The 13,260-nt window shown below is 50.7% G+C and overlaps 3 protein-coding genes across 22 annotated transcripts in view; 2 read left to right on the forward strand and 1 right to left on the reverse strand.

Moving 5' to 3' along the window:
- The window catches only part of UNC80 (unc-80 homolog, NALCN channel complex subunit), a 135,058-nt gene extending 131,327 nt beyond the window's left edge, over window positions 1-3,731 (forward strand). For all 14 annotated transcript variants that reach the window (XM_033008950.2, XM_042783868.1, XM_042783864.1 and 11 more), the window contains one exon: window positions 484-3,731. In XM_033008950.2, coding sequence (XP_032864841.2) covers window positions 484-753 — 270 coding nt within the window. In that variant the 3' untranslated portion in view covers window positions 754-3,731. The remainder of the gene's footprint in view (window positions 1-483) is intronic.
- Window positions 3,732-4,102: 371 nt separating this feature from the next.
- RPE (ribulose-5-phosphate-3-epimerase) lies at window positions 4,103-6,485 on the forward strand. Of its 2 annotated transcripts, none has more exons than XM_033008970.2 (6): window positions 4,103-4,253; window positions 4,394-4,473; window positions 4,630-4,769; window positions 5,073-5,207; window positions 5,372-5,458; window positions 5,912-6,485. In XM_033008970.2, exons 3-6 carry the CDS (start codon window positions 4,632-4,634, stop codon window positions 6,032-6,034), a joined length of 483 nt encoding a protein of 160 aa, XP_032864861.1. In that variant the 5' UTR covers window positions 4,103-4,253; window positions 4,394-4,473; window positions 4,630-4,631; the 3' UTR covers window positions 6,035-6,485. The 2 variants fall into 2 exon arrangements, with proteins under 2 accessions (XP_032864861.1, XP_042664405.1); XM_042808471.1 differs by having other exon boundaries at window positions 4,122-4,264.
- Window positions 6,486-10,678: 4,193 nt separating this feature from the next.
- KANSL1L (KAT8 regulatory NSL complex subunit 1 like) overlaps window positions 10,679-13,260 on the reverse strand; it is a 66,108-nt gene continuing 63,526 nt past the window's right edge. For 5 of the 6 annotated variants that reach the window (XM_042808469.1, XM_042808466.1, XM_042808470.1 and 2 more), the window contains 2 exons: window positions 13,080-13,257; window positions 10,679-12,439 (listed from right to left, as the gene is read on the reverse strand). In XM_042808469.1, the coding sequence (XP_042664403.1) occupies window positions 12,191-12,439; window positions 13,080-13,257 (427 nt within the window). In that variant the 3' untranslated portion in view covers window positions 10,679-12,190. The remainder of the gene's footprint in view (window positions 12,440-13,079; window positions 13,258-13,260) is intronic. The other variant, XR_006167054.1, reaches the window with a different exon arrangement.

Here is a 13,260-nt window from a genome sequence, read left to right on the forward strand (position 1 = left end):
TTTTACACCTGCGCAATAGGGTGCTCCAGAAGGTTCTCGTTTTCTCTGGCTTGACTCCACACAGCTGGGCAAGTTCTGTCTCTGGGCAGCAACAGGAGGGAGAGAGAGAAAGGGCCTGCTGCCCCACGGCCACAGAGCTCGCCTCGCTTCTCCCCCCACCCCAGGGATCCCACTGGAGTTGAGACATCCTCTTTACGAACAGTTGATGACAATCTGTCTTGAGAATACACTAAAAAAATATGAAATGAGGAAGTGTGAACGACTGAAGTCAGATAACCTTTCTGATCATTGCTATAAATCTGATTCACCAGCAAAAATATATTATTGTTAGGGAAAGATTTTAGGGATTTATAATCTACAAGTGCCTGGCCCTTTATGGTAAAAAGTATTTCCGAATGAGAAAATATTTTACAGATGCTCCCATGCTTCTTCCCCCCTCTCCCACTTTCTCTGAGCCTGACCGCTGGCTCTCCTCAATTGCAGAGCGAGGCACTTTCTGCTGAGAAGGAGAAGGAAAAAGAGGAGGGCTTGGAGTCCCGGCCAACAACAGCACAAAGCACCCCACCCACACAGCTCTCTGACACCGAGGACTACGCTGGCCTCGAGACCACCAGCTTGTTGCAGCATGGGGACACTGTCCTTCACATCAGCGAGGACAATGGGATGGAGAACCCCTTGCTGGCCACTCACTTCAGCTTCACACATGTGGAGCTTGGGGAGACTGACGTCGATCTAGATGAATCTCATGTTTAACTCTTGGGGAAGTGCAGTAGAGGGAGAAGGAAGAGAAAGCGTACCTTCTCCTTTGAGTTCCCTGGTAACTAGTAACTAATTAAAAGAGAGCACTTTATTAACCGAAAGCAGAAAATAGCTAACAGCCGGTTGCTATAGACTGGCACATTTCTGTTGGTGAAATCTATTTCAGTTCAGGGCAAGACTGCAGGAACAGAGAATTTTTACAGAATTCTCAGGGTAGGGGTTGTGTGGGGAAATACGTCGTTCGTAAAACCTGGATCTGGCAGCCTTGTACTGTGATCAGCAGCCTCGTTGGGTAAGCGGGCTGTTGTACTGTGTGAGACAGAGAAGCTGCTTTTGAGACTGTGCCCAAAATTTATTTTTGTAGCGTTTTTGAGAGGAGAGCTATATAGTAGCTGAACCCAAGGCTCTTACACACTGGTACTGACAGTGAAAACACTGACAAAAAGTACCAATCTAAAGCTTGATTCTCGCAAGCGTGGGACCATTGTTTCTAACTTGCAGAGCAATGATAAGCACCATGGAGCAATTAGACTTTTTATTTTTTTTTTGGGCAGTGCAGACTTTAGTTGAGTTTACTTTTGTCTGTTGTTTTCATTCTGCTCTGTAAGATACTGCCCTTGTGCTACAAAAATATTTGCTCTGTAAAACTAAATACAGTACATACTGTAAGAAGGAGTGCACGCGCTGTGCACAGATACAGATGGGCAGGGAGGCAGTGGTCTGCAGATGGTATAAATAGCCCACGCTGTCCTGCTTAAATGTACTGAGTAATTCATCTCCACAGCTTAAAAAAAAACCAAGAAACCGCATCTGGAATGCGTGGACCTTCTGGTACCTAGCAACTGCTCCACTGATGCTGCCGTATGTACTTAGATATAGGGATTTAAAGTAAATATTTATATATGGTATTTTCATGGTCCTATATATATAAATAGAAATATATATGTACACTGTAAACAAAAGATGGATATTGAAGGGCAGAAACTTGATGAAAGAGTCTATTTTTGGCATGTTTGAGATTGTATGTAAAAAGGTTCCGTTTTATGTACGTAATGTTCATGGCTGCAAGTATTAGAGAGAGATATACACGTAACATTTATATGTAGGTGGAGATCCCTGTGGGGGATCAGCTGAAGTCACAGCTGAGTTACGGGCTATGCTGCAGCATCATGGAATTACACTGAAATGCGAGTTTAGCCATTAGCTGCTTACAGGCAAACTGCAAAACAGCTGTGAAACAAACCATGAAATCATAAGCAACGCCCAAAGTTACCCTGTGCTTTGGGAATCATATACTGCCTTTTTCAGCTTACGTTAGAAGAACTAGGGTTTATAATCATGGCATTATTCCGCAGAGGAAAATGTTTCGGATCATCCCGAGAGTCTGTAACATGTGCTAATTACCAGCCTGGCTCCCGAGGGCTTGCGATTTGGACGCGTGTATCATAGAACAGCCTTACTGAGGAGACAGAACGATATCCTCCTATCCATCGCCAAAGAAAGGACACGCACCTCTCTTCAACAGCCCTGAAACAGCTGTTTAAAATACTGCCATACAAACGACTGCCTCACCGCTGTAGCACAGCGTGCAGGTTTTGCCATTGTGTGGAAAATTAACCGTACACCTGGCAGGAGGTTTCAGGCTGCCGAAACGCGCGGAGCCTTCAGGCTGTGCTGCCAGGTGTTTGCCAAACGCTCACATCTGCCAGGAGCGGTGCACAGCGGTCTGAGGAGGGACCTCACGCACGTTAAACCTCCGCAGGTAGCAAAAGCCATCCTTCTCCCAAGCTCACGGGTATTGAGCGTGCTCTGCTACTGCTGCACTGGTGAGAGGCAGAGACTCTCAGCACCTCTTGGGAAAAGCAGGGCTGAAAAGGCAACTGGTTTTATAGTGCACCACCTATATCGTCATCAAGATATATATATATGTGCTGCACTAACGCACCTTTAAAGTGTTCATGGTTTTGCAAGAGCTGATGGGTAGGTGAAGATGGCAGTGTCTCGATATGCTGGTCAATGTGTGTCCTGACTGGCAAACTGCTTACTCTGCTGACCAAAACATGCTGTACCGCTTCTTATCTCCTCAGCGCACGGGAGCCAGCACCAGCTACCTGTAGCAGACCGCTTTGGATTAGCTCCTAGCTTGGAGGTCACTCACAGAATTGCTAAATTCCAGATGCTAAGTTTTATTATTAACAGTGACGCACAAATGAGAAAAAAACAGAGCTTCACTTTCAAATCCTACGGTAGGCTGGGTTACTGGCAGTCGGGTGGGGGAGGAGAGTTTTAGACGCGAGCTGGGTGAACGGCTGGGACACACCACATACAGAGTTCACGGTGCACTTCAGAGAGTGACCTTTTCTGCTGAAAATGAGAAGGAAGCATCTTCCTTAATGAAAAGTAGATGCCTCACCGTGGTACTCCACTCTAATGCTGGCAAAATAACTGTGATTTACTTCATTTAATTCAGTATAGGTAATAAATGTTCCCATTCAGGTTTCCCACTGTCACTGCTGAATCCACAGTAGTAAGCCATAGCAAGGACTAAAATGCCTCTTAAATGTCTACCCTGCTAGAAATCAATCCCGCTTATAAATGATGTAATCCGTAATTTAGTTTTATTCAGGTGGCCGGGCATATGGCTTTGATTTTGTTGGATGACTGTTGAGAGATGGAGCAGACAGGCAGACCGGTCAGTCTGTTTTCTCATGTATTTTACTTTGGTATCGGCTGCACTTAATACTGTGCTGATGAGGTGCGTACCCTGTGCTTTAGCTGGTTTTGTGCTTTCCTCCGGTATCTCTGTAACAGAACTGGTGTGTTTCTGCTGTGAAGACGAACGATGCTGCTTAAATAGTGTTAGAGGCCTTAAGCGCATGTGACGTGCAAGCAGCGCCGGGGCCGCGCGAGTGCCGCCGGCGCGTTACCCAAACCTTGTCCCCAGGGCCAAATACAGAGGAGTGACGGCAAAAGGACAGAGTTCTGTGTTTAAAACTCTTGCGCAACGCCGCGTCCGTCTCCCTTTAGGAAGGGCTTTGTTCCGTTGCTGTTCCACACCGCTTGGTCGCGGGACACAGCCTTTAGTTAAAATTTGACCCCTCGCTGCCGCTCCGCGCGGAGGGAGTGGGGGGAAGGTGGGTGCTGTGGCCGGGGGCCCCGTGGGTACTCTGCTGTTGGGAGCTTAAACTGTCAAAACCGAGCTTCTTTTTTTTTTTTTCCGTTGTTTGTTTGTGGGGTTTTTTGCGCCTCCCTCGGTTCCGGCCGCGGCCCGCGGTGGCTGCTGAGGGGGCCCTCGCGCGGGCGGCGGGGGGGGCGGCGGAAGATGGCGGCGGGGCGGGGCGGCGGCGCAGGCGCGGGGCGGGGCGGGGCGGCGGGCGGCAGCCATGGCGTCGGGGTGCCGGATCGGGCCGTCCGTCCTCAACAGCGACCTGGCGGCGCTGGGCGCCGAGTGCAGCCGCATGCTGGACTGCGGGGCCGACTACCTCCACCTGGATGTAATGGACGGGTAACGGCCGGGGGCGGGCGGGGCCGGGCCGGGGGGGGGGGCGGTGCGGGCGGCCTATCCCGCCCCGCCCCGCCCCGCCCGGCCGGGGGTAACCTGCGGGCGGGCGGGTCTCTCTCTTCGGCCCCCAAGTCACTTCGTCCCGAACATCACCTTCGGCCACCCCGTCGTGGAGAGCCTGCGCAAGCGGCTGGGCCAGGAGCCCTTTTTCGGTAAGGGGGCGCGGGGCGCGCTTGCGGGGCGCTGCGGGAGCGGCTCCGGGCACCGCCACCCCCCAATCCCCCCCCCCCCCCCCCCCCCCCGCCCGCCCCGGTATCGGGGCGCGGCCCCCGGCGCTGCCGCCCCTCGCTGACCGCCCCCGCCTCCAGACATGCACATGATGGTCGCCAGGCCCGAGCAGTGGGTGAAGCCGATGGCCGTCGCCGGCGCGAACCAGTACACCTTTCATCTGGAAGCTACGGAGAACCCCGGGGCGCTGATAAAAGACATTCGGGAGAACGGGATGAGGGTGAGGGGCGCTCGGCTTCGCCAGCAGCCGCCGTTGTTTCTGGCGGTGGCAAACCCGTGGGTGCGGGCGGTCAGAGATCGGCGCGCGTGGCCCTCGTGCTCTTCGCACCCAAGGTCAGCCTCCGGCTGTAGTTTAAGAAAATGGGGAATCTTTATTATCCCAAGCGGCCTGGGCTTACCTGCACTTACACAGACGCGTAATTGTTTTCCTAGGCGTTTGTCCCCGGCTCAAGCCACTCTTGCTGCCGTCGTGTGCTGTGTGCCGTCGCACGGTGCACTCGGATTTGTCTTGCCTCTCCTGCAGGTCGGCCTGGCCATCAAGCCTGGCACTACAGTTGAACACTTGGCGCCTTGGGCCAATCAGATAGACATGGCTTTGGTGATGACGGTAGAACCTGGGTTTGGAGGGCAGAAATTTATGGAAGACATGATGCCAAAGGTATGCTAAGTTTCTCTTTCCTTGTTTGTTGAGCTTAAAGCTAACTAACAGTACAGAGTGTAGTGGTGAAGAGAATCAACCTTGTCCGGGTGCGTAAGAAGCTGTACGTAGCTGTAGCAGCCGAGTGTGGGCCTCGGTGCCAACCTTTTTATACTGTTCCTCAGGTTCAGTGGCTGAGGACGCAGTTTCCGTCACTGGATATTGAAGTGGATGGAGGAGTTGGGCCCGACACCATCCATAAGTGCGCAGAGGTAAGAGGCTGAAGCGGAGCAGGGTTCTCTGTCGCTCTGCTAAGAGATGTAATAGTTCCTCAGAAAACAGAGCTTAGGAGGAGTTGCATTGTAAGCGTTAGTTTTCAGAGGGAACAGTAAAGAACACAGTCTCCAAATCTACTTGAGGGCTACTCTTGTGCCTTTTTGAATAGCGGCTACCAAAGCTTCTCCTAAGCTAGAGAAGCTGTTTGTTTCTGGTATGTTTGGGTAAATAGGAGCAGCGACGAAGAAATGACCTATTTGGGGAAGAGCTGTCTTTTCTGAACACGATTTGTGGTTGTAGCTAGAGGTGTGGTACGTGCGTCCCACGAATAGCGCCTGTTTGCCCACCAGCCTAGATCTCACCACCTCCTTAGGTGTTTTACAGCAGGAAAGCTCTTGTAAGGAGTGGATCTGTTCCATGTTATTGAGTAGGTGTTTAATGTCTTTCAGGCAGGTGCAAATATGATTGTATCTGGCAGTGCTATTATGAAGAGCGCAGATCCAAGATCTGTGATCAATCTTCTAAGGAATGTGTGTTCAGAAGCAGCTCAGAAGCGCTGTCTGGATCGATGAGACCTACCCAAGCAGTGCTCCAGAAGGCTCTGTGCGTGCAGGAGAACCCTTGTTTCTCGTGCGTAAGGGAGGGCCGGATGAACATTAAATAAATACGGAAACTTGTTGCTGCTGAACAGAGGAATCATTCCTTCGCTGCAATGAAGCAAGCAGCAGTGAAAAACATTCTGGCTGTCTTTCAGGGTTGGAAATGCAATGGTTTGAACCCGTCTCTTGATTCTCTGGAGGTTAATTTTATGGCACAACCTGTAACACTGGCTGGATTGAACTTCAGTCAGTTTTTTGCTTGCTAGAAGAGTGTAGCATCACCACAAGCAATCTCTCTTGTGGAAGACTTTAATCAAACTGCCTTCTGCTGTCTGTATGTTGTCATTTGATCTGTGCATTCCCACGAAACTTTCACACTATTTGCATTAAACACCCCTCCCTTGGTGTGGTAAGTCTCCTTTAAGCTGTCAAAAATGAGTGGTTTTGGGAGTAAGTTTGGGAAGAATGCCATTTAAGAGGTCTAAAAAATGCCACGGATGCCAGAAATGTTCATGTGTTTTGCTTATGCTCCACTGAAGTACTTGACCTATGTCAGTCAAGCATCGAACAAGTCAGTGCACCATCTTGACCAGGTCACAAGCTGGGAACTACCTTCTCATTTACCTTTCAGAGAGCCAGTTAAGACAGCCGCGTCTGAAGTTCCTGGAGGTGACGGGATGCCACAGAAGAATGTTGCTTTAAAAAAAACTTACAGATAGTTAAAAAACTTTTATCTTGACCCGCAGCCCGGTTGGTTTGTACGTATGCCCGAGTAAGCGATTCAGATGGCGACACACAGGGATGTTCTCTGCTGAAGTGATCTTGGCGTAGGGAGGCTGAAATGCACTGCACGGAGACGGCGCTCTGAAACGGCTTAGCGCTCCTCTTCGTTACGGGGCCAGGGCGTTCTCGTACCTTCAGCGTGCGTGTGCCGACTGCACAGCCCGGCCTGTTCGGGCACGGGAAAGGTGAGCGTTACAACCCACGAGAGGAAGACCTGAGCAGGTCATTTTAGATAGACCTGCCTCCCGTGGCTTTAATTAGTCTTGCTGACTCCTTTAATATTTCATGGTATTCTGCGTGGTATTTTTCCCTTTAAGTTGTAATTACAGGAGGGTGGCACGCAGTCTGCTGCCGCAGGGGAACAGGCCAGAAGGCTCAACAGCTGCAGCCAGTCCATTTCCACAAGGCCAAAGGCAAATCTGTTATCGTGCAAAGGTGTCACCTCCCCAGTGCCAAGGCAGTGCTAGAGCTGCTGCCCCCCCTTGTAAGCCCAGGCCCCGCGAGGTGTCCGGCAGAGGCTGTGGAAGGAGGGGCCTGCAGAACAGCGTGGGCCACTGCCACTGTTAGGTAGGAGGAGCTAGGGCCAGTTCAAACGATTTAGCAAAGTGTCTGAAATGACTAAACTACTCCTTTTTCCAGTGTGGTTAATTGTGGTTGAGGTGAACAGATGTCTTTGCTGCCTGATTCCACTTGCAACCCCATTTGAGATCTAGCAAAAGAAAAACGGAGTCACCTGACCGTACTGCATGGAAGACACCTTTCAGGAGAGGTTTGCCACAAGAAAGCGTGCCTAGGAAAGGTGATAGTGCAGCTGGCTGTTAGATGTGTTAAAGCAGCTTCCTGGTCCTTCTGGAAAGAACCTGTGGAGTCAAATACAGTGTGCAGAGAGAAGGGGTCACGGCTCTGGTATCTGAGATGCAGACCAAGCAGCCACAAGCGGGCTGTGAAAATATTCAGGATTTGGAAGCGTGGCTTTCCGTGCTCTTGGAAGCAGTAGGACAACAGCTGTAGTATCCTTGCCTCCTGCAGTTGACCTTAAGCTGGTTTGAAAGGGCAATCAAACTATTTCTGCTTTTTTTTTTTTTTTTCTGATTAATCTGGGGAAGACAGACATCCCAGTTGTGCTAGCTAATTGACAGGACTGTGCTTTGTTCTGAGCATGGAACCATACTGTGTTTCCTTTCACAGGTTGGAGTCACTTTGTGTCATTGTTTTAAATTCAGTAGTTTGCACTTCCATTGTCTCTCGGGTTAGGAGTGTTGTGGGAGAGAGAAATTACACACACAGCAAAATGACTCAATTGCTTCTTTCTGTCGAAATCCCACCCAGGTGGGTTTAGGCAGCTGGCTGCTAACTGCAGCAGCTTTTTACTCATCTAAAGTTAAATATATTGGTGACCACAGAGCACCCATGAAGTAACAGCAATGATACTTGTTCTTTTAATGCTTAAGACTGTTCCAGTTTCTTGCCTCTCTACAATTAACAGAAGTCACCTGGGGCTGTGTTTAGGCCCCTACTCAGTAACGGAACCCCGCAGCGGAAGCGCCGCAGCCGCAGGCCGTGACCCGAACGCTGCCGTGGAAGCCAGGCGGGCTGCTTGCATGCTGTCCAGGGGGCCAGATCCACCCCGGGACCGTTCGGTGTTGCAATGCTGCGGTAAAGCAAAGTTTCAGCAACAAGGGGGAGCACAGTCTGGTGATGCTGGCACGTGGTCCGAGCTGACAGAGCAAAGGGGCTGTCTGCACTGGAAACCAGCAGAAAAGAAAGGCTGGGCTTGGGCATGTGCTCCACAGGGCGGTACTGCACACATCCCTGAGCAAGATAAAAAACGGCAGTAGACGCACACAGAGCTTGTGTTAAATAGGGCTTAAAGTCTGTATTTGTGCTTGCATTCCATTAAGGTCCTGGCTGCAGAGATGAAGCGCTTAAACCCTCATAGCAGCAGGGAGGAGAATGTAAGTGGCCTTAAAAAACATCTCTGTTTACCATTTTCAATTAAGCACAAGGGAAATGGCTTGCTTTGTGAAGCTGCGACACCCCAGTTTCGTGCGGGGGGGGGCCTTGCTGCGTTCTGTTTAAGTTGGTGTTTCACAGTCAGCCTCTGTAATACCTTCAGTCTACAACATTAGGAGCAGCGCTGACAGCTGTTTTCAGAGCTTAACAGCCAAAAGACAAACAGGTTCGTTTTGGTTCTGTTTTTTTCCCTGTTGTTTAAAACTTTGAAAATGAAAGAAAACAAGCAGGGATTTCTTACAGATTTTATGGCTTCAAGCGTGAGCCAGGCTCTGAGCTCTCCCTCACGACCCCAACGTTCATGCAAAAACTGAGCAGCCTGGAGGTGGGAGCCCAGCAATAAATGAGTGCGCTAGTGCTGACTGCAGCTGCATGCGGCACAGGGCAAGATGAGAGGAGGGGGCTGGTCCTGCACCCAGTTTCAGGTAAGCAAATTTTCTAACCTTGTCCCAGTAGTGAAATGGGGCTGCTGAAACACCGGGCGCCTCGCTGGCTGGAGCAAAGACACACCGAGACGAGGTGGCAGGCAGGGCACGGCGCCTGGTCCGCTGCAGGGCGGCGGCAAGTGGCTGGCGGTGCTGTGGCTGAGGAGCAGCCAGGGGATCCCAAAAAGCACCTGGCTCGCCACGCGCGCGCGGCCCTGCCCGTCTGCCCCTGCCAGACAACAGGCTGCCGGCGGTAGGACGCGAGAACACCAAATGCAGCCTGGGCTTGGTCACCCCTCCCCAGCCACGTGTGCGTGTGCAGCTCACCCGAGGGCAGAAAGCCCTGCGCCGGGGCGCTCGGCGGGGCGCGGGGTGGGAGGACGGCTCTTTGTGCGAAGGCGCTTGCAGTCTGCGCTCAGAGGACCAGCCAGCTCAGAGGCAGCTGTTGGAGAAAAGACTTCTGACAGCGGTGGGGTAATGACTAAGTAAGACGTTTTTATAGTTTCTCCAGAGATATTTTTTTTTTTTCGGTCTCCTGGCTGCCTAGCCTTTCTTTGGCTAGTCTTCATTGGTGCCTTGCGGGGCACTAGCTGGTTCCCACAGTGGCTGACAAGAACAGCTAAAAGAGAGGGCAGAGAAAACACGCCTACCCTTGTACTGGTAACCGCCTGGGCGGCCCCGGCAGCTGGCACGGGAGTGAGCAGCTGCTCTAGGCCAGCACATGAGACTGACCCCAAAGCAGCGCCGTGGTTCAACAGCACACCGCGGCTGGGAACCGAGCAGCAGCGCAGGAGCAGCTTTACAGTTCACCAGGCTGACCAAACCTTGGTTAATCCCGGTCCTGTCATCGCACAGGGGATTTCTGGCCTCGTTTTGACAACCTACCCCTCTCGCCCCCCAGCCTAGAAAAACGCTCTCCTCTTGCTCCTTCCTGTGAAATGCTGGATTGAGTTTCCATTCCTGGACGGCACCTTCAGGACAGGTGCGGCAGCTGGCTGGCTGGTTCACTCGGTCAGGCCCATCTGGAGTCACAGAAACCCCCCACACCGCCCCGGGGATCCGACAGAGCGGGAAGTCCCGACCTTAGAGCTGGGCGAGAGCTGCTCGGATCAGGCTGCTGAATGCATGGGTGCGGGAAAGGCCTGCAAAGCATCTGAGACGCGGCACTTCCAGAACCCTTTTGCGGCCGCACGTGCGGGAGGAGAGATGGAACAACCCCCCTCGGGGCGGGGGGCACCTCGGCTGCGCAGCACCAGCGCGTCAGCGCCGCCGCCGCCGCTCCAGCCAGCGGGTGTGCAAAGCCACTCGTGCCCCCAGCGGGCCTCTGCCGAGAGGAAGCGTTGCTGCTACTCCTGCTCTTCTACTAGGCCGTCAAATTCAGACTATATACAACATATATAGAAATAACTTTTAATTAAAAAAACCAACCTTGCATCAAAGATTATTGTATCCGACATTGAGGCAAGATTCAAGTTTAAGACAAACCAGTGTTAAAAAAGTGTTTAAAAAAATAATCAGAATGTGCAATAAACTACAATGTAGCAATAGGTTGTAGTGTTGAAACTTTACTGAACTGTTTTCAGATGCCCAGTGTATACTTCCTATCATTTTGACAAAAAAAAAAAAAGACACTAAAACCGGGTCATCTGTCCAGTGCCGTTCCAGATATTACAGGTGGAAGAAAATTTTGCACAGAAACAGAGACTCCTATTAAATTGCCTTCAACTGTTCTACACAGAAAAACTTCCTGTTGATGGATTATCCCTACATTCAATGTTTAATCATTGTTAATACCTCTTGAGATTGCAGATCTATGCTACTTAGATGCAAGTTTAAACCACTTGCTTTTGTTTGCTCACTGGGAACTCACTGGGAAATTAAAAATCTATCCAGAATCGCAACGGCAAGCTTTGGAGCTTTTTTTCTTTATTGGTCTTCTAGACATCAATCATCATCTCCTTTTCACCTAGTCACCAAATGTTGGCATACTTACGAGACTCTTACAAGGCACTGTACAGAAATTGGAACAAGACTTTGTCTTTAACATATTAAAGCAAAATATTATGAGCCTCTTTAGCTACTGAAGGACTAAGGAAGTAAGATGACCCAAACCACAATATTCAGAGAGCTGCGTCACTGGTTTGACTCGGCCCCCCTTCCGTTTCTCTACACCCACACGGCTGAAGCAGAGACGCCGCCTTCTGAGTAGCAGATACATCGACTAGTGAAATGCAGTGGCCTATTTCTATCTTATTGCTTGAGGACTTCTATATGAAACATGCCCTGGCACTACTGAGAGCTGAGTACAGATTTTAAGCTAGATGCAAGGCTTCCAGAACGCCTGCTTTGAAACTGCTGGTTCTCACCCACCCTTACCTCACGCAGGGGTTACACGCATGCAGCGAGGGGCAGATTTCTGCCCCGGGGTCATGCCACACAGGAGAATAATCTGAGGCTAGCGCTTTTCCCCACTATTGTTTCAAGTAGTTTTTCTGTGTTCAGTTGAAGTTGTTGGTTAAGGTGGACAGCATGTCCTGCTGCACCAGAATCCACTAGAACCAGAAACGCATTTGAAAACAAACAGAACAGAAAAGGATGATTATTAACAAATGTGGCAATGTGACAACAGAAAGCGAATGGTGCCAGCAATTTATGTGCGCCCACTCCCGACACTGGGAATATTAGACTTCCAGCTTGAAATAATTACTTTCTCTTGGGGTTCAGGAAGAAGAAAGTGTTGTCTTTGGGATTTATCCTGCCTGTTACAAAGCAAGAAAGAAAATATATTATATGCAGCTAACGTACAGGTTTTGAATTGTGCTGTCATATGCTGTGTGAACAAGAGAGATTTTACCTTACACTTTTCTCCACCTTAATTGGCTTTCTTAATGAACCACATTATTCCCTGTCACCTTTGTTTTCTTGTATTGTTGATTCCCAGGCAAATGTTTTCGCAGTCTTCCGTCTCGTCGGTAGATTGTTTTCTCGGTGGATGGCCATTGTCTGGCAAGCCAATGGGTGTGCATGAAGTACAGAGAGAGTCGCTGGGGAAAGCTGCACTTGACATTTCAGTCTGATTTGTTATTTGATCTTGGCACAGTAAAGCTTCTACCTCTTCATCTTTTAGTGGAAAAACTCGAAGTTCCCACAGCCCAGACTGAAAGGAATCAGAAGGGTAGGAGTGAGGGTGGAAAGAGAGAAAAGAGGGGAAAAAGGGATTTCAGTTGAGTCTGAACTGATTAGCTATGTGCAGAATGATCTGCTATCAAATAACAAATGAGTGTCTTTCTTTACAATGTTTGCAGGGCTCTTCAGATAAAGAATACGACACTGCTAGGCACCAGCTGTCAATGTAAGCTGGCTTCCTGCGGCTTTGAACTAGGAACAGAGCTGCCACTGAACAGGCGCACTACGGGAAGGGGGAAGCTCTGTTCCATGGGGCCAGACCATCAGGATACCTGACCCCGTAACGATCAGTCCTGTCTGCAACGCTGGCCGACGGCCCTGAAAAAAGATCCTGCACCCCTGAACCCAGGCGTGCCACGCTCACCGCAAAAACACGGGGCCCTGCGGACTGAGCAACGCAGTTTTCACCTGGTGACAAACGTCGGGCTTTATGAATTAAGCAGAGCAACCTAGTTCTAACCAGGAGCGCGGTGTGCAGTCCAGGCACACCAGGGTGACAGCCTGAGATTCTGCTCAGGGAGAAGAGGGGGATGCTCAGGTTTGTTCTTTCAGGTTAGAGGGAGTGGTCGCTGAAGACCTGACCAGACCTGGAAGCTCCTGGAAGCACCCACCTTCGCGTCCTGGCTCTCCCTGCAGCGTTGTGCAATCCCTGAACAGAGCGAGCCGTGGGCTTCCAACGGCGCGTCGGGGAGGGGCTCAGCAGCGCAGTGCAGCGAGGCGCAGGAGCTGCCCTGGTCCTTCTGCGCCGAGTCTTGGCTGTGTCGTCCGTCGGCATTTTTGCTGTAAGATCTA

The sequence above is a fragment of the Tyto alba genome, unplaced genomic scaffold, assembly GCF_018691265.1.
Source record: "Tyto alba isolate M040663 unplaced genomic scaffold, T.alba_DEE_v4.0 Super-Scaffold_7, whole genome shotgun sequence".
Classification (NCBI taxonomy): Eukaryota; Metazoa; Chordata; class Aves; order Strigiformes; family Tytonidae; genus Tyto; species Tyto alba.